At 51.6% G+C, this 26,326-nt stretch overlaps 1 protein-coding gene and 1 non-coding gene across 8 annotated transcripts in view; one reads left to right on the top strand and one right to left on the bottom strand.

Annotated features, from left to right (window-relative positions):
- Positions 1 to 26,326, bottom strand: part of SPG7 (SPG7 matrix AAA peptidase subunit, paraplegin) — a 68,497-nt gene that overhangs the window by 20,214 nt on the left and 21,957 nt on the right. For 5 of the 7 annotated variants that reach the window (XR_008514756.2, XM_054534326.2, XM_002826767.6 and 2 more), the window contains exons 4-9: positions 14,745 to 14,986; positions 12,518 to 12,657; positions 9,227 to 9,329; positions 7,103 to 7,228; positions 5,902 to 6,064; positions 5,334 to 5,507 (exon numbers count right to left, since the gene is read on the bottom strand). Coding sequence is in view for 6 of the 7 variants with exons in the window: in XM_054534326.2 (XP_054390301.1) it covers positions 5,334 to 5,507; positions 5,902 to 6,064; positions 7,103 to 7,228; positions 9,227 to 9,329; positions 12,518 to 12,657; positions 14,745 to 14,986 (948 nt within the window). In the remaining variant the exon portion in view is untranslated. Of the gene's footprint in view, positions 1 to 1,121; positions 1,473 to 5,333; positions 5,508 to 5,901; positions 6,065 to 7,102; positions 7,229 to 9,226; positions 9,330 to 12,517; positions 12,658 to 14,744; positions 14,987 to 26,326 lie in introns of those variants that run through there. The other 2 variants (XM_009251062.3, XM_009251061.4) reach the window with 2 other exon arrangements.
- LOC112129460 (U7 small nuclear RNA) lies at positions 4,389 to 4,450 on the top strand. Its single transcript, XR_002911861.1, has one exon. It is a non-coding gene; the product is annotated as a U7 small nuclear RNA (small nuclear RNA).

Here is a 26,326-nt window from a genome sequence, read left to right as displayed (position 1 = left end):
CAGCACAAGACGCCCAACCCGAAGCGGCTGCTCTCACCTGAGTGCAACCTTCCAACCTGAGGTCTAAAATGGGGAAAAAAGCTGCATCCCCATCCCACTCCTGGCAGAGCCAATGCTTCTGAGTGGGAGAACATACTCTGAACCCCAAGTGCGGTTCTCTGCGCTCCAGCCTGGCCACACCAGAGTCACCCAGGGCTCAGCAGTGCTCACAACCCCCAGGGGAGGACAGGGGCAGTTGACAGGCGTGAGTTGTGAGTCAGACGGCCAGCTCCTGCTGGGCCTCAGCTTCTCCCTCTGCCAGCACCCATCTACCCACCTGGCAGGCAGTCCACGGCTCCCAGGGCAGAGCGTGCTTGATACATTCACTGCCACATTAAGGACAGAGATAGGGGTGTCCCCGGGTCACACTGGGACCAGGACCAGGACCCCGGCTTCCCAGGACCTCATTCACTGCCCAGACACTGGGAGCCTGGACCTGAAACAGCCCACGGCAAGCACTGCCAAGCTCACATGCTGATGACTTTATTTTTCACAGACTGAAAAAACAGAGCCTCGCATGGTGGCTCAAGCCTTGAGTCCCAACTACTTAGGAAGCTGAGGCAGGATGGCTGCTTGAGCCTAGGAGGTGGAGGCTGCAGTGAGCTATGATGGTGGCACTGCACTTCAGCCTGGGTGACAGAATGACACCTTATCTCTGAAGAAAAAAAAAGTCGAAGCATAAAATGTTCACAGCAGCCTTTTCCGTGTGTGGCTGCACGTCAGGGGCCGTCGTCTTGGCTTCCACCACCAGGGGATGACTACGTTGAAGGGAGGCCTGTGTGAACTGCTGGGCATCCGCAGCTCCCGCGTGTGGTCAGTGCTGACACTCCCCATCAATGCTTTCTAGCACAGGAGCCGGGACCTGGACATCCATCGCTGGTGGTGCCTCCAGTGCTCTCCGACTTGCGCCCTTCCCAGGGGGCTCTGGGAAGGACACCGCCATGGACCAGCTGACGTAACCAACAAGGCTGGGGCTTTTCTCTTCCCCAGTGAGATTTTCCCACGACCGGCACAGCGTCAGCCCCATCCTGTGCACTTCCATGAACGGAAGCAACAAAGCCTGGCCTGGGACCTCGGCAGGGCTGAGCACGCACAGCTGTGGCTCTGCATAAAGGGACTTGTTTAGAGCTGGCACTCAACAAGAGGCCTTCAGTCAGCGGATTCCCGGGCCTGAGCAAATCCGGGGGCGGAAGCAGCTATTCTTATGATAGCACAGAGAGGTTATGTGGAGAAGATCGTTTGATATATGCTTGCCTTTGGGCTCAAGTCACTCAAAAAGGTGGTCTCTGTCTTCAGTGCAAAAGGCAACCCTGGCAGAGCGAACGACATTGCCCTCCGTGGCCCTGTGGGCTCCGTGAGCCAGGAGCAGGCAGGGGTCTCTCCTCTGAGCTTCCTCGTGGTCCCCTGGGAGGGCACCTGGTCAAGAGACGCACCTGGTCGGAGAAGGCCGCAGACTCACAGGACGAAGACCTCAGTGTCCACGCCGCGCAGCCAGAACGCCAGAACAGCGCAGCCACCCGCCTCACCCGACCCACAGAGAGTCCTAAGACTCTGTGGCCAGAACCCAAGGTGTTCTGCAGATTTCTTCAGAACCCAAACCACCCACCCAACCTTGAGCAGCCTCCAGAAGCAACGGTCAGAGCCACACTGAAGGCCACACAGCACCAGAGAGGCCACATAAAGAGGCGCCGCAGAGAAGCAGTACAGCGGGCCTGGAGGCTCCAGAAGCCTCTAAAACGCATGGTGATCTCTGCTTGAGGTACAGGGCCAGCTCCCCCAGCAGAGGCGGTGGGGTCCCTGAACCCCAAGGACCCACCTCTGAGAACACCTCTGAGGTGGTGTGTCTCCTCAGTGACACCTCAGACATCGCAGAATCTGAACTGCTCACCCCACATCTCTGAAGACATTCTGTTCTCTGAAAACTCGACTCCCATGACGACTTGCTCTGTGTGCAGAAGGCAGCTGCGTTCAGGTCTCGGTTGCTCACGCGTTAGTTCCTGAACAAGCGTGTTGACAGACGAATGGAGACACAGGGGACGAGCAGCAGGAGACGTGTAAAGCATTCTCCACAAACGTCGCTGCATCCCGCACACTGTCGGGAATCTCACTTTCATCTTCTACCCTCAGAGCTTTCAGAGCCTAGAGAACACTTCTGTGGGCATCAGTCTACCTGACTTCACAGCAGCCCAGAGGCAGTCGGGAACACAGGGCACCCAGAAGAGACAGGCGCCAGCACAGGGAACGTGGGGCACCCAGGAGAAACACGTGCCAGCATGGGGAATGCAGGGCACACAGGAGAGACGGGCGCCAGCACAGGGAACGTGGAGCACCCAGAAGAGATGCACGCCAGCCCAGGGCCAAAGTCCTCAGCAGAGTTCACCGCCAGTGACAGGTGCAGCGACACTGTAAACCGCAAGGCACACCACAGCACTGCTGCACCGATCCGGCCAAATGCACTGCTCGACCTGACCCTGAGGAATGTCACAGCTCCAGAAACGACATTCCTGAACGTCACTGGCCTGTACAGTGTCACAGTCACCAAAGACACACTCTGAGGAACAGTGAAGCCCACCTGTAATCCCAGCTACTCGGGAGGCTGAGGCAGGAGGACTGCATGAGCTAAGGAGTTCAAGACCAACCTGGGCAACACAGCAAGACCCTGTCTCAGAAAACAAGACCAAGAAATGACACAGGAGGGGAAAAGACCAAGGAGACCGACATCCATGTCGGGGGGCGGAAGCACCTGTGGATGGGTCTGGGGGGCAGTCACGGACAGCGTGGCCTGGGGGTGGGAAGCGTCCGTGGATGGGTCTGGGGGGCAGTCACGGACAGCGTGGCCTGGGGGTGGGAAGCGTCCGTGGATGGGTCTGGGGGCAGTCACGGACAGCGTGGCCTGGGGGTGGGAAGCGTCCGTGGATGGGTCTGGGGGGCAGTCACGGACAGCGTGGCCTGGGGGTGGGAAGCGTCCGTGGATGGGTCTGGGGGGCAGTCACGGACAGCGTGGCCTGGGGGTGGGAAGCGTCCGTGGATGGGTCTGGGGGGCAGTCACGGACAGCGTGGCCTGGGGGTGGGAAGTGTCCGTGGATGGGTCTGGGGGGCAGTCACGGACACTGTGGCCTGGTCCGAACCTGCAGACCATGTACGTCACAGTCAGCCTTCGGGGAGCTTGCAGGAAGGCATCAAAGAACACTCTGACTACCGTGGCAATGCTTCTGTAAGTCTAAAGTGATTTTGCAATGAGAGGTGGAGCAAGTTCCCCCGTTAGCTGAGTAGTCAAAACTGGGCTGTGCATGTGCTAAGACACACGACTCCAGGCAGCCACAGGCAACAAAGAAAACAGGAAGTCAACGGTTCTCTTGGAGCCACAACACTTTGGGGAAAAAAGTCTCCCTCATCTACAATACCTAAAATGTAACTAGAATTCTGATTAAAAATAAATCTTACAAACCAGAGACTTCAAAAGATGCTTGTACTTATGTTAACACAGCCTGATTCACAACAGTCCACGTGTCCACCGACGGGCGAATAACAAGACGCAGCCCCTACACACAAGGCAGCACCGTTCAGCCTCAAAGAGGAAGGAAATCCTGACACGTGCCCAGCACAGACGGCCCCTGGAGATGTCATGTGCTTGAAATAGGCGGATGGCAAAGGACAGACACTGTAGGACTCCAATTCTATGAGGTCCCTACAACAGTCAAACTCAGAGACAGACAGCGGGACACAGGCTGCAAGGGGCTGGGGATGGAGAACGGGGAGGGTTGAATGGGGACAGGTTTTCGGTTTGAAGAGAAAGTTCTGGAGACACATGGTGGTGGCAGTTGCTCAACAGTGCGAATGTACTTAATGTCAACGAACTTCAGAATGATTAAAATAGTAAATTTATGTGAACGTATTGTTTTTTTGGGACAGGGTCTTGCTGTGTTATCGCAGAGGCTGTTCACAGGCAAGACCATCACACAGTACACTGCCTAGCTCAGGCTCCAGCATTCCTTCTGCCTCAGCCTCCCAAACAGCCAGGAACACAGGCCTGCACCACCAAGCCTGACTATCTATTTTACCACAACAATATCCACATTAAAAAAATAATAATAATCTTGCAAAAGTAGCTGAGAAAAAAAAAAATTCCATGTCACCTTTATTGGGTCAGCTCCATTAAAAAAAAAAATTGTCAAAGCCAGACCAGAAGTCATTTTCAAGGGGTCACAACAAATGGGGTGCCTCCCTCGCTGCAGCGCAGCACCCTGATGCTCTGCTCCGCCCTCTAACCAGCGTCACACCCTCTCCAGGGGGCACAGGGAGAGATGTGGCGGCACAACCAGACAGACTCATTACAGACCTAAAATCACGAGTGGCACAGCTCTTCCAGAATCTGTCTAGCAGTCTTTCTGGGTTTTGCTGCAAAGCCCCTAAATAACAGTAATAATGAAAAAAAAAGCCTGGGCGCCAAGGCTCATGCCTGTAATCTCAGCACTTTGGGAGGCCGAGGCAGACGGATCACGAGGTCAGGAGATCGAGACCATCCTGGCTAACATGGTGAAACCCCGTCTCTACTAAAAACACAAAAAAATTAGTCGGGCCTGGTGGCGGGCACCTGTAGTCCCAGCTACTCGAGAGGCTGAGGCAGGAGAATAGCGAGAACCCAGGAGCGGAGCCTGCAGTGAGCTGAGATTGTGCCACTGCACTCCAGCCTGGAAGACAGAGCAAGACTGTCTCAAAAAAAAAAAAAAAAAAAAGAAAAGAAAAGAAAAGGCAAGATTACATCTGATGTACCACTTACATTCCTACTTGTCTTTTTTTACTATTGCCTTGACCTTTTTTTAATTAAAAGCTGTGTTTCCTTTTTTTTTTTTTTTTTTTTGAGATGGAGTCTCCCTCTGTCACCCAGGCAGACTGGAGTGCAACGGTGAGATCTCGGCTCACTGCAACCTCCACCTCCTGGGTTCAAGTGATTCTCCAGAGTAGCAGGGATTATAGGCACCTGCCATCATGCCCGGCTGACTTTTGTATTTTTGTAGAGATGGAGTTTCAGCATGTTGGCCAGGCTGGTCATGAAATCCTGACCTCTGGTGATCCGCCTGTCTTGGCCTCCCAAAGTGCTGGGATTACAGGCGTGAGCCACTGCGCCAGGTCTAAAAGCTGTATTTGTTTTTTTTTTCTTGAGACGGAGTCTCACTCTGTCACCCAGGCCGGAGTGCAGTGACACGATCTTGGCTCACCACAACCTGTCCTGAAAGACATCGGAAAACCTCCTCTGATGGTGCAATGGGGGTGTGGGGCGCACGAGCACTGACCATCCATTTCTACCAGAAGCTGGTTGAGCGTCTGCTCCTCCTCCGTGTTGGAGAAGCCGGACATGGTGGTGGAGCGCTTCTTGCCCACTGCGTCGATCTCATCGATGTAGACGATGCAGGGGGCCCGGGCTCGGGCTTCCTTGAAGAGGCTCCGCACACGGGCAGCGCCGAGGCCTGAGGAGACACAGAGAGAATCAGGAAATGGGCAGATAATAAAAAACAAAGCCTCTTCCTGTACCCGGGCCAGACAAAGTTCTACACCAAGGACAACTAAAGCTACCAGCCCCATTCCTTACAAACAGACACACGGCAGCTGTTCGCGGGGGCCCCTGGACACCCCTCAGGGCTCACACGCACCATGCTGGCCCCCCAGGGCACAAGTGACGGTGGCTTTGAAGCAAACATCATGCGCTCCAGACAAAACCCCTCCGCCAACCCAGATCTCGCTTTCCTTCTCTACTCCCCCACCCACCTGTGTCCCTTTCAGTCCAGCCACCAGAGGAAGGATGTGTGAAAGGAGCCAAGTGGTCAGCCAATCCCACCCACAGCCCCCAACCACAGCACCTACCTCCAATGACCTCCACGAACTCTGGGCCGGCCATTGCCAGGAAGGGCACCTGAGCCTCCGTGGCCACCGCCTTGGCTAGCAGTGTCTTCCCACAGCCGGGGGGGCCAAGCAGCAGTGCGCCTTTTGGGACCTTGGCGCCAAGCTGGAGGAAGCGTTCTGGGCTCTGGACAGCAGCAGATGATGTGACACTAACCACTTGGGGTTTCAGTTTTTTTTTTTTTTTTTTTTAGAGGTAAGGTCTTTCTGGGTCACGCAGGCTGGAGTGCAGTGGGTGCCATCATAGCTCACTGCAGCCTCAAACTCCTGGGTTCAAGCCATCCTCTCACCTCAGCCTCTCGAATAGCTGGGAATATACAGGCATGTGGCACCACGCCCAGCTACTTTTAAAAACTTTTAGCAGGCCGGGTGCGGTGGCTCACGCCTATAATTTCAGCATTTTGGGAGGCCGAGGCAGGCGCATAGCTTGAGATCAGGAGTTCGAGACCAGCCTGGCCAACATGGAGAAACCCCATCTCTACTAAAAATACAAAAATTAGCTGTGCATGGTGGTGGGCGCCTGTGATCCCTGCTACTCAAGAGGCTGAGACAGGAGAATCACTTGAACTGGGTAGGTGGAGGTTGTAGTGAGCCGAGATTGTGCCACTGCACTCCAGCCTGAGTGACAAAGTGAGACTCTGTCTCAAAAAAAAAAAAAATTAATTAAAAAAAAAAAAGGTTTTGCAGAGACAGGGTCTCACTGTTGCCCAGGCTGATCTCCTACTCCTAGGCTCAAGCACTCCCCTGCCTCAGCCCCCCTATGTGCCGGGACTAGAGGTGTGACCCACCGCACCAGGCCTGCGGAGGGAACATGTAAGTGACGCACGTGATAGGCAGCTCTCGCACTGCCACCAACTGGCTAAGGGGTTTATGTGGTTCTGGAAAAAGCACAGAGCTTTGCAAGGGATGAAGGGCCCAGGACGGCTAACGGCACAGTAGGCATGGGCCTTGGCAGCCTCCGCTTGGCTGAACCATGTGCACGGGGCTTGTGCTGCTGGTTGAACAGGCACCAGCACCTGCTTGGTGTCCCCATGGGACATGGTAGAGATCACCACCAACCCACGACACGTCATTGATGGAATTCCAGGTCCCACAGGAGCCCTTCTGGGAGAGAAGGCAGGCCGGTGTCTGCTCACAGCTCCCTCCTGGTCCGCGCTGCTCTCACCTTCAGATAATCCACAAACTCGCGGACTTCCAGTTTGGCTTCGTGCATTCCTGCCACATCTTTGAAGCTGACTCCTTTCCCCATCTTCCCATCCACAATCGTGAAACGAGCCATTTTAAGCTGATTCTGTGCAGAAAGAACAAAGTGCAAGGAGCTGAGTGAAGTCAGGAAATCAGCAGCACGATGCCAGCACTCAGCCCACGCACCTGAGCCGCCCCAACCCCAAGTCTCCATCCCAGGATCCCAAGGCTTCACTCATGTCAGACTGACAAGGCTCACGGGTCAGTCTTCAGGCACAGAAGGGAAATGTTTCGTCATTAATTAGTAAGAAACTTGTCCAGCAATTTGCTTTAAAAAAAAATTATTCGGCCGGGCGTGGTGGCTCGTGCCTGTAATCCTAGCACTTTGGGAGGCCGAGACGGGCGGATCACGAGGCCAGGAGATCGAGACCATCCTGGCTAACACGGTGAAACAAACCCGTCTCTACCAAAAATACAAAAAAATTAGCCAGGCGTGGTGGCTGGCGCCTGTAGTCCCAGCTACTTGGGAGGCTGAGGCAGGAGAATCACCTGAACCCAGGAGGCAGAGGTTGCAGTGAGCTGAGATCGCACCACTGCACTCCAGCCTGGGCAACTGAGCGAGACTCTATCTCAAGAAAAAAAAAAAAAAAAAAAATGATTCCCGTCCAGGTGCAGTGGCTCACACCTGTAATCCCAGCACTTTGGGAGGCTGAGACGGGTGGATCACCTGAGGTCAGGAGTTCGAGACCATCCTGGCCAACATGGTGAAACCCTGTCTCTACCAAAAATACAAAAATTAGCCGGGTGCAGTGATGAGAGCCTATAATCCCAGCTACTAGGGAGGCTGAGGCAGGAGAATTGCTTGAACCCACGAGGCAGAGGTTGCAGTGAGTTGAGATTACGCCATTGCATTCCAGTCTGGGCAACAAGAGCAAAACTCCATCTCAAAAAAACAGAAAAATAAATCATCCCCAAATTAGCCAGGCATGGTGGTGTACGCCTGTAATCCCAGCCACTCAGGAAGCTGAGGTAGGAAAATGACCTGAGCCTAGAAAGTTGACCCTGAAGTGAGCCAAGATCACACCACTGCACTCCAGCCTGGGTGACAATGAGATCCTGTCTCAAAACAACAAAAAACAAAAACAACTTTCCACACAAACTAATTTAACATCTTTTGCATTTCAGGTGTGACCCACCGTGCCTGGCCTAAGGCTGTTCTTTTAAAGACAACCTGGCCGGGCGCGGTGGCTCACGCCTGTAATCCCAGCACTTTGGGAGGCCGAGGCAGGCAGATCGCCCAAGCTCAGTAGTTCTAGACTGGACTGGCCAACATGGTGAAACCTTATCTCTACAAAAATACAAAAATTAGCCAGGCATGGTGGCCCACACCTGTAGTACCAGCTACTCAGGAGGCTGAGGCAGGAGAATGGCGTGAACCCGGGAGGCAGAGCTTGCAGTGAGCTGAGATCGCACCACTGCACTCCTGCACTCCAGCCTGGGCAACAGAGCCAGACTCTGTCACAAAAAAAAAAAAAAAAAAAAAAAAAGAAAGGCCGGGCGCAGTGGCTCATGCCTATAATCCCAGCACTTTGGGAGGCCAAGGTGGGAGGATCACCTGAGGTCGGGAGTTCAGCCTGAACAACTTGAAACCCCGTCTCTACTAAAAATACAAAATTAGCTGGACGTGGTGGCACATGCCTGTAATCCCAGCTACTCGAGAGGCTGAGGCATGAGAATTGCTTGAACGCAGGTGGTGGAAGTTACGGTGAGCCAAGATCACGCCACTGCACTCCAGCCTGGGCAACAAGGGCGAAACTCCGTCTCAAAAAAAAAGAAAAGAAAAACGCAGATTCAACTGCCCTGGAATCTCACAAGGCTCAGGCATCCCAGAGTTAGGGAGAGAGGCCCTCAGGCAACATTGGTTACTACACGCCTTACAGCCAGCCCCTGGGAAAGGAAGGTGAGCTGCTGTCTAATTGTGGCTTCAGGCTACTCTCTGCAACAGGTTTTCCCTGTGTATTCATCGTATACAGCTTATGGGAAAAGTATTCAGCAAACACAAAACAGAAAAACAGTTCAGAGAGCTCTGATTTACAGAACTTACAAAAGCACTGAATCCACCTTCCCTTCCAGTCATCCCGGCCAGACGGAAAACATACCACAGGATGGCCAGGCCCACCGCCGTCATCCCCACGGAGTACAGGGCACTGCCGGAAGAAAGAGAGGCAGGCACAGGCTCAGACGGACAGACACATGCTTCCAAATCAGAACCACCACTGGCAACGTTTCCAAGATGAGACGAGGAATCCCTATGTCTGGGACCGGTGCGCAGATTAAAATGGTTGTGGAAATGGGTTCTCTCGTCTCATTCTCGCTGACTGTGCTTTTGCATGAAGGCTTCCCAAATGGTCAGACTGAGTGTGCAGATGCCAGAGATCTGGCCAGCCTTGTGACAACAACAACATTCAGGTTTTTCTATTTTCAGTATATTTTGTTTTCAAAAGTAAGCGATCAGCTTCAATCAGGCAGGCAAGATCAGCCTAAGAGTAAAAAGCAAATCACAGGCCGGGCACGGTGGCTCATGCCTGTAATCCTAGCACTTTGGGAGGCCGTGGCGGGTGAATCACAAGGTCAGGAGTTTGAGACCAGCCTGGCCAACATGGTAAAACCCCATCTCTACTAAAAAAAATACAAAAATTAGCTGGACGTGGTGGCATGTGTCTGCAATCCCAGCTACTCGAGAGGCAGAGGCAGGAGAATTGCTTGAACCTAGGAGGTGGAGGCTGCAGTGAGTCAAGATCGTGCCACTGCACTCCAGCCTGGGCTACAGAGCAAGACTCCATCTCAAAAAGAAAAAAAAATGAAAGAAAAAACCCTGTCTCTAGTAAAAATACAAAAAAACTTAGCTGGATGTGGTGGTGCACATCTGTAGTCCCAGCTACTCAGGAGGCTGAGGTGGGAGAATCACTGATCCTGGGAGGTCAAGGCTGCAGTAAGCTGAGATTGCACCACTGCACTCCAGCCTGGGCGACAGAGTGAGACACTGTCTCAAAAAAAAAAAAAAAAAAAAAAAAAAGCAAATCCCAGGACTTTTGCCCTCATCCTGAGGAGGGGCTGCCCTGGGCCTGCCCCAACCCTAAATCTTCTGTACATCATTGGCCTATGAAGACATGAGAATGGGCCTGCCCCAAACCTCCATCTTTTTTTTTTTTTTTTGAGACGGAGTGTGGCTCTGTTGCCCAGGCCGGACTGCAGTGGCGCTATCTTGGCTCACTGCAAGCTCTGCCTCCCAGGTTCACGCCATCCTCCTGCCTCAGCCTCCCGAGTAGCTGAGACTACAGGCACCCACCACCACGCCTGGCTAATTTTTTTGTATTTTTAGTAGAGATGGGGTTTCCCCATGTTAGCCAGGATGGTCTCCATCTCCTGACCTCGTGATCTGCCTGCCTCAGCCTCTCAAAGTGCTGGAATTACAGGCGTGAGCCACCGCGCCCGGCCCAAACCTCCAACTTCTGTACATCATCGGCCTACGAAGACACGAGAATGGGCCTGCCCCAAGCCTCCATCTTCTCTGTACATCATCAGCCTACAAAGACATGAGACACACAGCCTCAGAGCAGTGATCTTCCAGGAGTTGCTGGGTTATAGAATTAAAGATACATCTTTTTTTTTTTTCTGTAGAGATGGGGTTCTCCATGCTGCCCAGACTGGTCTCGAACTCATGGGCTCAAGAGATCCTCCCTGCCTCAGCCTTCCAAAGTGCTGGGATTACAGGCATAGCCACCGCACCCGGCTAGAGGTGCATTTTGATCAGGGAGTACTTGCCAGTCACTGGCATTCTACATCTTCAGAGATTACAAGTCAACAATAAACCTCTCGGTTTCAGTACCCATTGGCTCCTCATTTGTCCTCCTAAGGAACCTGTCAGGGTCCATGGTCCATAACTGCTCACAGCTCCCACCTGGTTTGTTTCCCTGTCAACACTGAAATGAGAATTTCACCTTCCTGTGTCTACCCTTTTCCCGTTCCATTTTCCTGTCTGTAGAAGAGAGCAAGCCCAGGACATTATCACGGTCCTCCTTGACTTTCTTTCTTACTGCTAGGCTGATCTTGCCTTGCTAACTGAAAGTGATCGCTTACTTTTGAAAACAAAATATACTGAAAATAGAAAAACCTGAACGTTGTTATTGTCACAAGCCTGGCTAGATCACTAGGTATCTCCGGCATCTGCACACTCAGTCTGACCATTTGGGAAGCCTTCATCTGAATGTTGTTATTGTCCAAGGCTGGCCAGATCACTAGCTATCTCCAGCATCTGCACACTCAATCTGACCATTTCGGAAGCTTTCATCAAAGAGCACAGTCAGTGAAAATTAAACAAGAATGTGAATGCAGAAGCGCCAGACAACTAAAGAAAGTGACTAAACAAACTCCAACAGACTTGCACATGGTTGGCCTCCACAGCCAAAGGTTCCACCTCTGCAGGTTCAACCAAGCACAGAATGAAAATATCTGGGGAAAAACGTGCGTCTATACTCAGCATGCACAGACACATTTTTGACATTATTCCCTAAACTACAACGATTGAAATAGTATTTACAGGGTACTGGGTATCATTACCAACCTACAGATGATTTAAAGCATATCAGAGGATGTTCTTAGGTTACATACAAAGACTTCGGCATTTTACACCAGGGGCTGATACTTTGGCATCCTACATCAGGGGCTTAGACTTCGGCATCCTACATCAGGGGCTTAGACTTCGGCATCCTACATCAGGGGCTTAGACTTCGGCATCCTATGTCGGGGGCTTAGACTTCGGCATCTTACGTCGGGGGCTTAGACTTCGGCATCTTACGTCGGGGGCTGAGACTTCGGCATCTTACGTCGGGGGCTGAGACTTCGGCATCTACGTCGGGGGCTGAGACTTCGGCATCCTACGTCGGGGGCTGAGACTTCGGCATCTACGTCAGGGGCTGAGACTTCGGTATCCTACATCAGGGGCTTAGACTTCAGCATCCTACGTCAGGGGCTTAGACTTCGGCATCTACGTCGGGGGCTTAGACTTCGGCATCCTACATCGGGGGCTTAGACTTTGGCATCTTTCTTACGTCAGGGGCTTAGACTTCGGCATCTACGTCGGGGGCTTAGGCATCCTCAGGTGCTGGTATCCTTGGGAAGTCCTAGAACTAGCCCCCATGGATACCCAGTGATGACTGTATTTCCAAATTTCCTGGCATTGTATCACTCACGTCTATATTTATTTAATCCTCCCACTAAAAAGTCTAGTTAATTATAGGCAAAGACAGTTTGAGATTTTTGTTTGCAATCTGTTTCTCACATTACAAAGCCAAGTTAGGTTTAGTTCAAGTGTCAACAAATACGTCCAACATACTTTCCAAAGAATCCTGTTCGCTTGTAGGAAACCGGGATCCTGTCCTTGGCCTCGATATTCAGCTCATCTTCAGCTGCTCGAAGCTTCTCTTCAAACTTGTCAATATTTGCAACCTGCATTCGGTACATCAAGGCTAGTCGCTGGGGGGCAGAAAGGAGAGGGGACCATGAGAAACACGCAGGGACAGACGGGCAACCCCACAGTCAACAGAGAGCCTGCCTGGAACTCACGGTAATGACAACCTCAGCACTGTGAAGAGGACACCATTCAGAAACTAGAGGTGATTCCTAATGTACGATGGTTCCACTTACGGTCTTCCCATTTTACAACGGTGTGAAAGCAATATGCACACTAAGCTCCTTGACCTACGATGGGGCTATCTCCCAGTGAGCCCCTGGGAAGCTGAAAATATCCTAATTCAAGGAGCATCTGTACTTGCAAGTCTAAACAATTTTAGTTTCCTCAACCACAATTTGAGAAATAAAATTTCAACAGATAGACTTTCTATTTTCCACTCATAGGAAAACTAAGAAATGGAGGGGTGTCCGCATGTTAGCTCACAGCCCCAAGTCTGATGTGCGCCTCGGACTCAGCTACGCCTGCAGACACAGCAGGAGCCTCCCCCAGAGGCCGGCGAGGCTGCAGCACGGGACTGAGGATGGCAAAATCAAGACTATGGCCAAAAACAGATGTTTTAGGAAACGGCGGCCACAGAGGGTTCATGTTTAACCACAAAACCTGAGACTGTTCATCCCTCACACCAGGACACCAACGGGTCCGTCTCCCTGGCACACGATTCTCCAAACGCAGTGTTTTCCTAAGTAAACTCCACGTTTAGCTCAGATTTCAGCATGACGGGATGGCAACACCCCAAATGGAGGACACAGATGGACTTGCAGGACTGAGGTTAACTGGAGACTCCAGCAGAGGACAGGGATGAGGGGCAGGGATGGCACCTGCTGCTCCCTCACTCACACCCCAAACTGCTAAGACAGAATTCTGAGCATTTTCTCTTTAAGGCAGCTGTTTTATCAGGTGACTCGTCCAGAGTTGAGCATAGTGTTGTAGGTTAAAATAACCTTCCAGGCTGAAATAATCAGGCATCCACCAGAGGATTTACGTGAATGAGCACTGTCTTCTGCACTTAGCCATGGTGTATTTTAAGAACAGGTTTTCCTGTTTTTAAAAATAGCAAGACAGGGCCAGGCGTGGTGGCTGATGCCTGTGATCTGGCATTTTGGAAGGCCAAGGTGTGAGGATCACTTGAGGCCAGGAGTTCAAGACCAGCCTGGGCAATACAGTGAGACCTCATCTCTCCAAAAAAACAAAAAATTTAAAAATTAGCCAAGTGTGGTGGTGCGCGCCTGCAATCCCAGCTACGGGGGAGGCTGAGGTGGGCGGATCACCTGAGCCCAGGAGGTCAAGGCTGCAGTAAGCCGACATCACACACCACTGCATCTCAGCCTGGATGACAGAGGGAGACTCTGTCTCAAAAAAAAAAAAAAAAAAAAGCAAAAGAAAAGGAAAAAGCGTTCTGCATCCTGAGTAACCCAGCAAAGGGGCAGAAGCTCTGGTGGAGGCCACGGTCATTTCCAGACCCTGGGGTGGGCCACACCAACCCCAGACCACTTTCCTAATCACTGGTCCACACATTATCCAGGGTTAAATTGCTCCAAGCACATGTTCTGATGCACTCTTGGAATCTAAAGTTACCAGATCTGGCTGGGCGCAGTGGCTCACGCCTGTAATCCCAGCACTTTGGGAGGTCAAGGTGGGCAGATCACCTGAGGTCAGGAGTTCCAGACCAGCCTTGCCCAACGTGGAGAAATCCCATCTCTACTAAAAATACAAAAATTAGCCAGGCGTGGTGGTGCACGCCTGTAATCCCAGCTATCCGGGAGGCTGAGCCAGGAGAATCCCTTGAACTCAGGAGAAAGATGTTGCAGTAAGCCAAGATTACATCACTGCGCTTCAGCCTGGGCCAACAGAGCGAGACTGTCTCAAAAACAAAAACAAAAACAAAGACAAAGACAAAGACAACCAAATAAATGCAAATCAATGGGCTGAGGTCCCTGCATGAGAAAGAAGCAGGCCCTCAACTGCAGGTATCCAAAAGGATAGCAACAGCCAGCGCCCACACCCTCATTCACAGGAGCCCACACCCTCACTCACAGGCTGCCAGCCAGCGCCCACACCCTCACTCACAGAAGCCCGCGCCCTCACTCACAGGCCGTCCAAACACCACGGCTCCAGGGTGCAGGTAGACTTCCACCATGTCGCTCTCAGGCACCACCTGGACGCGCTGCACTTCGCCCTTGGCCAGCATCTCGTGGACAAAGTCGTTCCAGGAAATGCTGCCTCCGCTGGTGCTGAGAGCATTCAGGAGGCTCATGACAACCGCAATGACCAGCAAGGTGCGCAGCCGCTCTCGGTACATCTGGTCGTCCCGCTCACGGCGTCTCCTCTCCTCTGAGCCGGCAGAGAAGCAAAAGGGAGAAACGAACACATGAGCATCAGACACGGGCGACATCCAGAGCTTCTTCAGGAAAGCTCAACTGGACAGGGAGGGGCAGTGTCCTGCACAGAAGATCCTGCACTTCCTCCAATTCTTCCCTGAAGTTATCAAAGACAAAGACTAACGCTGTGCTGCTCGAGGTCACCCACACTTCACTCGCTGGGGTCACTTCAGCGAGGAGCAGGAGTGGTTCCCACCTGAGATAAGAGGAAACCATTTCTAAATCGAAACACTTAGAGCTGGGCACAACGGTGCACGCCTGTGGTCCCAGCTACTCGGGAGGCCGAGGTGGGAGGTTGAAGCTGCAGTGAGCCATGACTGCGCCACTGCACTCCAGCCTGGGTGACAGAGCATGACCCTGTCTCAGAAAACAAATGACCGTCCCAGGCCGTCCGAGCCGTCACAGATGCAGTGAGCTCTCCTGCTGCAAAGTGCACACTCACGATGGCCATGAATCCAGTCGCTTAGAGTTTGATCAAATACTAAATATCAAAACATACATGTAAGTTATTAAAAACGATTAGAACAAATATCTTTTACCACAACCTGCCTCAAGAAATAATACCTTCCCAACCCCACTGAAGACCCTTGTGCCTTCTCTCTCCCTACTCAACAACCATTCTGAACTTTTTACTCATCAGAATGACTAACATTTAACAGAAAGTTGTAGGTTATAACAACATCTGAAAATAGAACTTAAAAATATCAGATACATTGTTGAGTCTAAAGGCATATACTCCAGACCACATGACTCTAGAATTTTCCCAGAGACCAACTCTTTATGAGAAGCATCAGGTGAATTCTTCTAAATCACCTTCCTCAGTTATTAACACTCTACTGAAGACACGGTGGCATCATGCTTAGCTCTCAGAAGTTGGAAAAGACACTCAGCCCCTGTTCTCCAGACACTGGGATACCTCAAGGGGAGGTGGACACGCACCCTGCAGGCAGCAGGAGACCGACTCAAGGCCGGCCTGGGGCCAGCACAGAGAGGATCTGGAGCAGCAGGCGCTCGCTCACCCTTCATGGAGGCCTGCAAGGAGGCGTGGCAAGCAGCGCCAGGCAGCAAAGCCAGGGAGACGCCTCTGAGGAGGGCATGGTGGAGAAAAGGACAGCCAGGATGGCCACTGGGCAAAATGCCTGCAGGGGTCACTTCCCACAGTCCTGGCCCCAGGTGGGGAGCAGTCCTGCAGCCAGGCAGGCTCCCAACAGGCTTCCTTCAAACCCCCTAGGCAGGTCAGTCTCTCCTCCAGCTCTGGGGAGGGCGTCATCTCCAGAACACCTGCGCCTGCGGACAAACCTCCGCGGACAAACCTCCAGGGACACAGCAGCGGAAACGACGCCATCTCCAGAACACCTGCGCCTGTGGACACAGCACCACGGACGCAGCAACGGGAACAACGCCATCGCCAGAACACCTGCGCCTACGGACACAGTGCCACGGACCCAGCGGCGGGAACGACGTCATCTCCAGAACACCTGCGCCTGCGGACACAGCGCCACGGACCCAGCAACGGGAACACCACCATCTCCAGAACACCTGCGCCTGTGGACACAGCGCCACGGACCCAGCAACGGGAACACCACCATCTCCAGAACACCTGCGCCTGTGGACACAGCGCCACGGACCCAGCAACGGGAACACCACCATCTCCAGAACACCTGCGCCTGTGGACACAGCGCCACGGACCCAGCAACGGGAACAACACCATCTCCAGAACACCTGCGCCTGTGGACACAGCGCCACGGACCCAGCAACGGGAACAACACCATCTCCAGAACACCTGCGCCTGCGGACAAACCGCCAGAGACCCAGCAGCGGGGACGAGAGGCTCACGTGTTCTTGCGATTCACAGCTCTGCTCCTCCTGCACTGTCTGGGGGGGCTTCACGCTGGGATCAAAGCCAGGCCTGGGCACGTCCCATGTACCATCTTCCTTTCCAACAATCATTTTAGACAAATTCAAACAATTTTTAAATTAGCTTAAAAATGCAAAATGAAACCTACTGAAAAGGTGGCAAAATAATTGCTTTGAAAATATGAAGGTATATTTTAGATATCACTGTGTTTTGTTACAATCGATCCTAATCGTGCACCTAATACTTAAATTTCATATTCACAAAGGCAATTATATAAAGCCCACTGCTTATTTCAGAGAGCAAATTTATGTTATCAGGTGAGTATCTAATTGTTAGAAACTACTTCCAATATTTAATTACCAATTGTGTTTTCTACTAGAAACACGGGGCGCCCTGGGAAACTGAGAAATACGTCCCAGCAGCTACTCCAGCTGCCCTGGAAGGACGATCCAGAATCACGACCCACACTGCTCCTGGGAAACTGAGAGAAATACTTCCCAGCAGCTACTCCAGCTGCCCTGGAAGGACGATCCAGAATCACGACCCACACTGCTCCTGGGAAACTGAGAGAAATACTTCCCAGCAGCTACTCTAGCTGCCCTGGAGGGATGATCCAGAATCACCACCCACGCTGCTCCTTCAGAAGCTCTGTGACTGTATCAAGTGTCCCATTTTCTTCTTTTTTATTTTTGTTGAGATGGGGTCTCTCTCCGTCACCCAGGCTGGAGTGCAGTAGTGCACTACAGGAGAAACCCACAGCGCTCCATGAGCATATCTGGGCTCACTGCAGCATCGACCTCCTGAGCTCAAGTGATCCTCCCAACTTAGCCTCCCGAGTAGCTGGGAGTACAGGTGCACGCCACTGCGCCCGGCTAATTTTTTAAATTTGAGTAGAAGATGAGGTCTCACTATGTTGCCCAAACCGGTCTCAAACGACTGAGCTCAGGTGATTCTCCCACCTTAGCCTCCCAAAGTGCTGGGATTATAGGCCAAATCCCAAAGAATTTCTAATAAAAGTAAAATGACAGCTTGGATTTGGTCTACAATAAACACCTCTTCTGCTTTCGTCACAAACGTGTAGCCCTTCTCCAGTGAGGGTCAGCCAGGCATGTTAATTTACAGATGTGTGACACAGGCTGGCTCTTAGCCCCGCTGCGTCAGGGAGCAGGATCTGCCCAACAAGACGCTGAGGCCACACAGCCCTCGGGAGAGCCTAGCCCCATCATGACACCTTCTGTTGAAGCTCCTTAGGTTCCAATCATTTCGCTGTTCAGTGAGCCCTCTCTGGCCTCCGTGGCCTCGTCGGTGGCAGGAAGGAGGCCAATAGAGCACCCAAGACACAGGATCACAGAGAAGCCTCTTCCAGCCACAAGTGAAGGCACCGCAGGGAAAATCCATATGCTCTGTGAGCACACGCAGGTGGATGACCTAGAGAGCCAGGCCAAGGAGGGTCCACAAACAGGCCTTGCACATGTTCTGGGGTGGCGCAAACCAGTACAACCCTGTCTGATAACCGCCTGGCAAGATGTATCAAGTGCCATAGACAGTATTTAGTTTCTTTAATTCAAAAATCCTACTTCTGAAACTTTAACCTAAGGAAACGAACCTTAAGAAATTCCAGCCGGGCCCAGTGGCTCACGCCTGTCATCCCAGCACTTTGGGAGTCGAGAAAGGCGGATCACTTGAGTCCAGGAGTTAGAAACCAGCCTGGGCAACATAGCGAAAACCCATCTCTACACGGGGGAAAAAAAAATCACAACTTAGCTGGGGCTGGGCGCAGTGGCTCACGACTGTCATCCAGGCACTTTGGGAGGCTGAGGTGAGTGCATCACCTGAGGTCAGGAGTTCAACACCAGCCTGGCCAACATGGTGAAACCCTGTCTCTACTAAAAATACAAAAATTAGCTGGGCATGGTAGCACACGCCTGTAAGCCCAGCTACTAGGGAGGCTGAGGCAGGAGAATCGCTTAAACATGGCAGGCGGAGGTTGCAGTGAGCTGAGATCGCGCCACTTCAGTCCTGCCTGGGCAACAAAGAGCGAAACTCCATCTCAAAACAAACAAACAAACAAACAAAAGCACTCTAGGTATAAAAGGCACTTCCTCTGCCTGCAAGACCCCCCACCTCCTTCCCATGAAGTCCCTAACTTCTGTCCAACCCAAACGCCCAGCGTGTCCCTTCCACTGAGCTGCCTGACGCACCTCTTCCAGCCACGCCTTCAGTGTTGTGGCCATTTGTGCCTGCGCACCCAGGGCTGCAGGCACCTTCCTCCTGTGTGCTTCCAGGACGGTTATTCAGGACGCTCAGATGAGCCGCCAGCTCACACAGAACTGGAGTGTGACCTCAGCACCTGCTGCCTGTGTTCCTGAGGCTGTCCGCCAAGGCGCTCAGGAAACATACATGCCTCTTGAGCCTCATATGCACACCTCGTGGACGGCAGCCTGCAGGACCACTGGCAAGTTTTTTTGCCAAAATCCCTCTTCGAGGAAAAAAAGTCAACTGTTGACAATTAGATATTATGATCACATAACTCACTTCAATCAGTCATCGAAAAACAAACGGCTGATCCCACTGAGTCTCAAGAAAGCAGCCACAGGGGCCACATCAGGCTCATCCCACTCGGAAACCGCCCCTGAAGACAGCAGCCCCGAGCGCCACAGCTGACCCTGACAGACGAGAGGCCTCCAGGGCAGGGGCTCCACCTTGACGCATTCACACTTCACAGTGGAAAGGGGCCTTCTCCACAAGAAGCTGTGTGAAAATGTTGGCAACTGCTGCCGGGCGCGGTGGCTCACGCCTGTCATCCCAGCACTTTGGGAGGCCGAGGTGGGTGCATCACCTGAGGTCGGGAGTCCGAGACCAGCCTGACCAACATGCAGAAACCCCATCTTTACTAAAAATACAAAAAGCCAGGTGTGGTGACGCATGCCTGTAATCCCAGCTACTTGGGAAGCTAAGGCAAGAGAATGGCTTGAACCCGGGAGGCGGAGGTTGCGGTGAGCCGAGATTGCGCCATTGCACTCCAGGCTGGGCAACAGGAGCGAAACTCTGTCTCAAAAAAAGAAAAAAAAAAAAAGAAATGTTAGCAACTGCTTTTTTTCTAGTTAAATTTCTGACCGTGAAGTAACTGTACCTTCACATGTAGTTGTAAGAAATGGCACACAGCAGGCCGGGCGCAGTGGCTCACACCTGTAATCCCAGCACTTTGTGGGGGCCGAGGCAGGCAGATCATGAGGTCAGGAGTTTGAGACCAGCCTGACCAACATACTGAAACCCCGTCTCTACTAAAAACAAAATTACCTGGGCGTGGTGGCGGGCACCTGTAATCCCAGCTACTCAGGAGGCTGAGGCAGGAGAATCGCTTGAACCCAGGAGGTGGAGGTTGCAGTGAGCAGAGATTGAGCCACTGCACTCCATCCTGGGTGACAGAGGGAGACCCTGACTCAAAAAAAAAAAAAAAAAAAAGAAATGACGCAGAGCAATACCTTGTCCCCCTGCTTCCAGGGGTTCCATCTCACAAAACTATGAATAGTATCATAGCCAGGCTCTCCCACCACGACGGTCCACCAAGCTCCCTGGGGTCATCCCGTGACATGCAGTGTGTGCACTCATGTGCCCACCACAGCTGAGGCAGTCCAACCACAGGCTCCCTCGGGCTGTCTCCTTGCCCCATCCTTAGCCCCTAGCAACAACGAATCTGTGTTCCATCTCTTTAATTTTTGTCTTTAGAGAATGCTGTATAAAAAACTGAAAATCATACGGAATGTGATCTTTCGGGTCGGCCATTTTCACTCCATGTAATTCCTTCCAGGTTCACCCGCGCTATCAGTGAGCGAGGCCTTTTTTCACTCCGTGTAATTCCTTCCAGGTTCACCCGCGTTATCAGTGAGCGAGGCCTTTTTCACTCCGTGTAATTCCTTCCAGGTTCACCCGCGTTATCAGTGAGCGAGGCCTTTTTTCACTCAGCATAATTCCTTCCAGGTTCACCCGTGTTATCAGTGAGCGAGGCCTTTTTTCACTCCGTGTAATTCCTTCCAGGTTCACCCGCGTTATCAGTGAGCGGGGCCTTTTTTCACTCAGCATAATTCCTTCCAGGTTCACCCGCGTTATCAGTGAGCGGGGCCTTTTTTCACTCAGCATAATTCCTTCCAGGTTCACCCGCGTTATCAGTGAGCTGGGCCTTTTTTCACTCCGTGTAATTCCTTCCAGGTTCACCCGCGTTATCAGTGAGTGGTGCCCTTTTTCACTCCATATAGTTCCTTCCAGGTTCACCCGTGTTATCAGTGAGTGGTCCCTTTTTCCACTCCATATAATTCCTTCCAGGTTCACCCGTGTTATCAGCGAGTGGGGCCTTTTTTCACTCTGTGTAATTCCTTCCAGGTTCACCTGCATTATCAGTGAGTGGTATTCCAAGCAAATACTTTTTGGGCAACCACTACTTACAATCATTCTGCACGGCTGGCAAACCTGTTTCTAAGCCACATTCAGTATCGTTCTTTCATTTAAGGAAGTGGCAAAACAATCTTCATGTGAACAGACATGATGCAGTTGAACATCCGACCATGGAGAAGTCCTGCCCGAGGGCCGGGACTGTGCTGTGTGTGTCTGATCAAGTCAGCAGTCCTGAAAACCCACACAAACCAACTCCTGCCGCAACCACAGCAGAGGGCCCAGGGGAAACCCAGAATAGGTTCTCACGAGAAAGATTATTTGGCTCAGTAAACAATTATCCTCTGACGCAAATTTAACAGACATTATTTTCTCAAAGCAAACTACAGTTCAACCCAAAACAGAATAAACATAAAACAATCACTTGGCCGGGCGCGGTGGCTCACGCCTATAATCCCAGCACTTTGAGAGGCCGAGACAGGCAGACCACAACTTCAGGAGATTGAGGCCATCCTGGCTAACATGGTAAAACCTCATCTCTACTAAAAATACAAAAAATTAGCCGGGCATGGTTGCGGGCACCTGTAGTCCCAGTTACTCGGGAGGCTGAGGCAGGAGAATTGCTTGAACCCACGAGGTGGAGTTTGCAATGAGCCGAGATCGTGGTATTGCACTCCAACTTGGGCAACAGGAGCGAAACTCCATCTCAGGAAAAAAAAAAAAAAAGACAATCACTCAGATGCAGGAGAGACATGCAAGTCGGCTACGCGCAGCCTCATCCATAAGCAGGTGCAGGGCCCAGGAGAGCCAGGGGCATGGTGACTGCCTGCCCTTCCTCAAGCCAAGGCACCTGCCAATGCAGCAACAACTAGGATTTCACTGCATAAGCACTTACCACATGCCAAGAGTGATAACCAGGAAGTTGCCATGGCTTTGCCTTGCCATGGCAACGGAGGTTGCCATGCCATTCCTTCCAGGAATCAGAGTTATTAGTGGAGCCACACATGTCCCTGGATAACCGTAACACAACACACAAGGCTGAATGCAGAATCCGCACAGGCCACACAATTCTTTCCTCTTCTATGACAGGTGACCCTTCAGCAACACAGGAGCGAGCTATGTATGATCATGGACACGTGGATTTTCTTCCACCCCTGCTACCCAAAACAACAAGACTAGCCCCTCCGTCCTCCTCCTCAGCCCACTCAAGGTGAAGGCTATGAGGATGAAGCCCTTTATGGTGATCCGCTTCCACTGCATAAATAGGAAATATATTTTCTCTTACGACTTTTTTTTCCTTTTTTTCTTTTTTTTGAGACAGAGTCTCACTCTGTTGCTTTTTTTTCTTAATTTTTTTTTTTTTTGAGACGGAGTCTTGCTGTGTCGCCCAGGCTGGAGTGCAGTGGCGCGATATCAACTCACTGCAAGCTCTGCCTCTTGGGTCCATGCCATTCTCCTGCCTCAGCCTCCCAACTAGCTGGGGTTATAGGTGCCCACCACCATGCCTAATTTTTTTTTTTTTTGTATTTTTAGTAGAGACAGGGTTTCACTGTGTTAGCTAAGATGGTCTCGATCTCCTCACCTCGTGATCTGCTCGCCTTGGACTCCCAAAGTGCTGGGATGACAGGCATGAGCCACCACGCCCGGCCTTTTCTTTCTTAATTTTTTATGTTTGAGACAGAAAGGTCTCACTCTATTATCCAGGCTGAAGTGCAATGGCACAATCTCAGCTCCCTGCAACCTCTGCCTCCCAGGTTCAAACGATGCTCATGCCTCAGATTCTGGAGTAGCTGGGATTACAAGCACGTACACCACACCTGGCTAATTTTTTTTTTTTTTTTTTTTTTTGGTATTTTTAGTAGACAAGGGGTTTCACCATGTTGGCCAGGCTGGTCTCGAACTCCTGGCCCCAAGTGATCTGCCTTTCTTCTTTTATTAAAAAAACGAACAGCCGGGCGTGGTGGCTCACACCTGTAATCCCAGCACTTTCGGAGACCGAGGCGGGTGGATCACCTGAGGTGAGAAGTTTGAGACCAGCCTGACCAACGTGGTCAAACCAGGTCTCTACCAAAACTACAAAAATTAGCTGGGCATGGTGTTGCATGCCTGTGATTCCAGCTATTCGTGAGGTTGAGGCAGGAGAATCACTGGAACCCAGGAGGCAGAGGTTCCAGTGATCTGAAATTATGCCATTGTACTCTAGCCTGGGAAACAAGAGTGAAACTCCAGGCTGGGCGCGGTGGCTCACACCTGTAATCCCAGCACTTTGGAAGGCCAAGGTGGGCAGATCGCCTGACATCGGGAGTTCGAGACCATCCTGGCCAACATGGTGAAACCCTGTCTCTGCTAAAAATACAAACAATTAGCTGGGCGTGGTGGTGCATGCCTGTAGTCCCAGCTACTCGAGAGGCTGAGGCAGGAGAATCGCCTGAACCCAGGAAGCAGAGGTTGCAGTGAGCCGAGATCGTGCCATTGCACTCTAGCCTGGCGACAGAGCAAGACTCCATCTCAAAAAAAAAAGAAAAAAAAAAAAAATAATAGAAATGAGGGTCTTAAACTCCTGGGCTCAAGTGATCATCCCACCTTGGCTTCCCAAAGTGCTCAGATTACAGGTGTGAGCCACCGCACCTACCTGGCAAATTTTTTTTTATAAAAAGGTCAGCCGGGCGTGGTGGCTCACACCTGTAATCCCAGCACTTTCGGAGGCCGAGGTGGGGAGATCACGAGGTCAAGAGTTCAAGACCAGTCTGGCCAACAAGGCAAAACCCTGTGTCTACTGAAAATACAAAAATTAGCTGGGTGTGGTGGTGCATGCCTGTAATCCCAGCTACTCAGGAGGCTGAGGCAGGAGAATTGCTTGAACCCAGGAGGCAGAGGTTGCAGTGAGCCGACATCACACCACTGGACTCCAGTCTGGGCAACAGAGCGAGACTCCGTTTCAAAAATAAATAAAAAAATAAATAAAAAATAAAAGTTAAAAAAAAAAAAAAAGGTCCAGGGCTGGGTGCGGTGGCCCACGCCTGTAATCCCAGCACTTTGGGAGGATGAGGCAGGCAGATCACAAGGTCAGGAGATTGAGACCATCCTGGCTAACACGGTGAAACCTAGTCTCTACTAAAAATACAAAAAATTAGCCAGGTGTGGTGGCGGGTGCCTGTAGTCCCAGCTACTCGGGAGGCTAAGGCAGGAGAATGGCGTGAACCCAGGAGACGGAGCTTGCAGTGAGCTGAGATCACACCACTGCACTCCAGCCTGGGTGACAGAGTGAGACTCCGTCTCAAAAAAAAAAAAAAAAAAAAAAGGTCAAGGCCGGGCATGGTGGTTCACACCTGTAATCTCAGCACTTTGGGAGGCCAAGGTGGGTGAATCACCTGAGGTCAGGAGTTTGAGACCAGCCTGGCCAACATGGCAAAACCTCATCTCTACTATACAGAAAGATGGCCGGACGCAGTGGCTCATGCCTGTAATCCCAGAACTTTGGGAGGCCAAGGCGAGCAGATCACAAGGTCAGGAGATCGAGACCATCCTGGCTAATACGGTGAAACCCAGTCTCTAATAAAAAAACAAAAAAATTAGCCGGGTGTGGTGGCGGGTGCCTGTAGTCCCAGCTACTAGGGAGGCTGAGGCAGGAGAATGGCATGAACGCAGGAAGCGGAGCTTGCAGTGAGCCGAGATTGCGCCATTGCACTCCAGCCTGGGCGACAGAGCGAGACTCCGTCTCAAAAACAAACAAACAAAAACCAAAAAATTAGCAGGCTGTGGTGGTAAGCACCTGTAATCCTAGCTACTTGGGAGGCTGAGGCAGGAGAATTGCTTGAACCCGGGAAGGGGAGGTTGCATTGAGCTGAGATTGCACCATTGCACTCCAGCCTGGGCAACAGAGTGAGATTCTGGCCAAAAAAAAAAAAAAAAAAAAAGATCAAAGGACACACTTTATTGAAATGTTGAAGAATACAGGGGAAGAGCCCTGAAATCAATTCAGAACAATTTTGTATGAAGATTCAGAAGTCTTTTAGAAGATAGTTCTGAGCAGCTGTAAGCACTGACACTTACTGTAAAACCAACAGTAAGCTGAAGATGAGCCTAAAGCCAGAAACACCTGAACTGAATCCACCTGCGAAACACTGGTGTCCCTTCCCGCAGTTATACCTCCCCTCGAGAGCCCAGTAGGGAGAGTCAGAGCTCCTCTCGCACAGAGTAAAGCTGTCCCTGGCCTTGGCAAATGCAGCGTCTGACCCAAAATCAATCAAGCAGGACGTCACTCCTGAAACAAACTCCTGCTAAACTCGAATTCACAATAATAATCCCATCATCCAATAGCTGAACCATCATTTCCACATCCTGAAAGCTTTCCTGAAAAGCAACACGGGAAAAAAAGTCCTCATGACAGTTCCTCACTCACTTTCCAAGGCCAGGTGCCTTTCTAGAAAGATGAGCTCCGCTGAGCAGGGCGTCCATCTGACAACGCTGATTTCCGGCGAGAGGCCTCAAGGATCCAAAAGCAAAGCATTCCTGAAGTTGAGTTCGACCCTTATGCCCCCTGGGGCTGTGAATCTGAAGCTGAGCCTCCAACTCCTGGGCTCAAGCGATCCTCCTACCTCCTGAGTAGCTATGACTACAGGTGAACACCACCACGCCTGGCCAATTATTTTTTTCTTTTCTTTTTGTATAGATAGCGTCTTTTTAAATTTAATTTTTTGAGACGGAGTTTTGCTCTCGTTGCTCAGGCTGGAGTGCAATGGTGTGATCTCCGCTCACAGCAACCTCCACCTCCCAGGTTCAAGCAATTCTCCTGCCTCACCCTCCCGAGTAGCTGGGATCACAGGCGTGCGTCATCACACCCAGCTAATTTTCTGTTTTTAGTAGAGACGGGGTTTCACCATGTTGGCCAGGGTGCAGGTGATCCGCCTGCCTCAGCCTCCCAAAGTGCTGGGATTACAGGTGTGAGCCACCACGCCCGGCCTTTTAATTTGTAGTGAGACAGGGTCTCGTTATGTGGCACAAAAGTGATCCTTCCACCTGGGCCTCCCACAGCGTTTCGATTCC

This window comes from Pongo abelii, chromosome 18 (genome assembly GCF_028885655.2).
Source record: "Pongo abelii isolate AG06213 chromosome 18, NHGRI_mPonAbe1-v2.0_pri, whole genome shotgun sequence".
NCBI classification, from domain to species: Eukaryota; Metazoa; Chordata; class Mammalia; order Primates; family Hominidae; genus Pongo; species Pongo abelii.
This window is presented reverse-complemented; position numbering and strand designations above follow the sequence as displayed.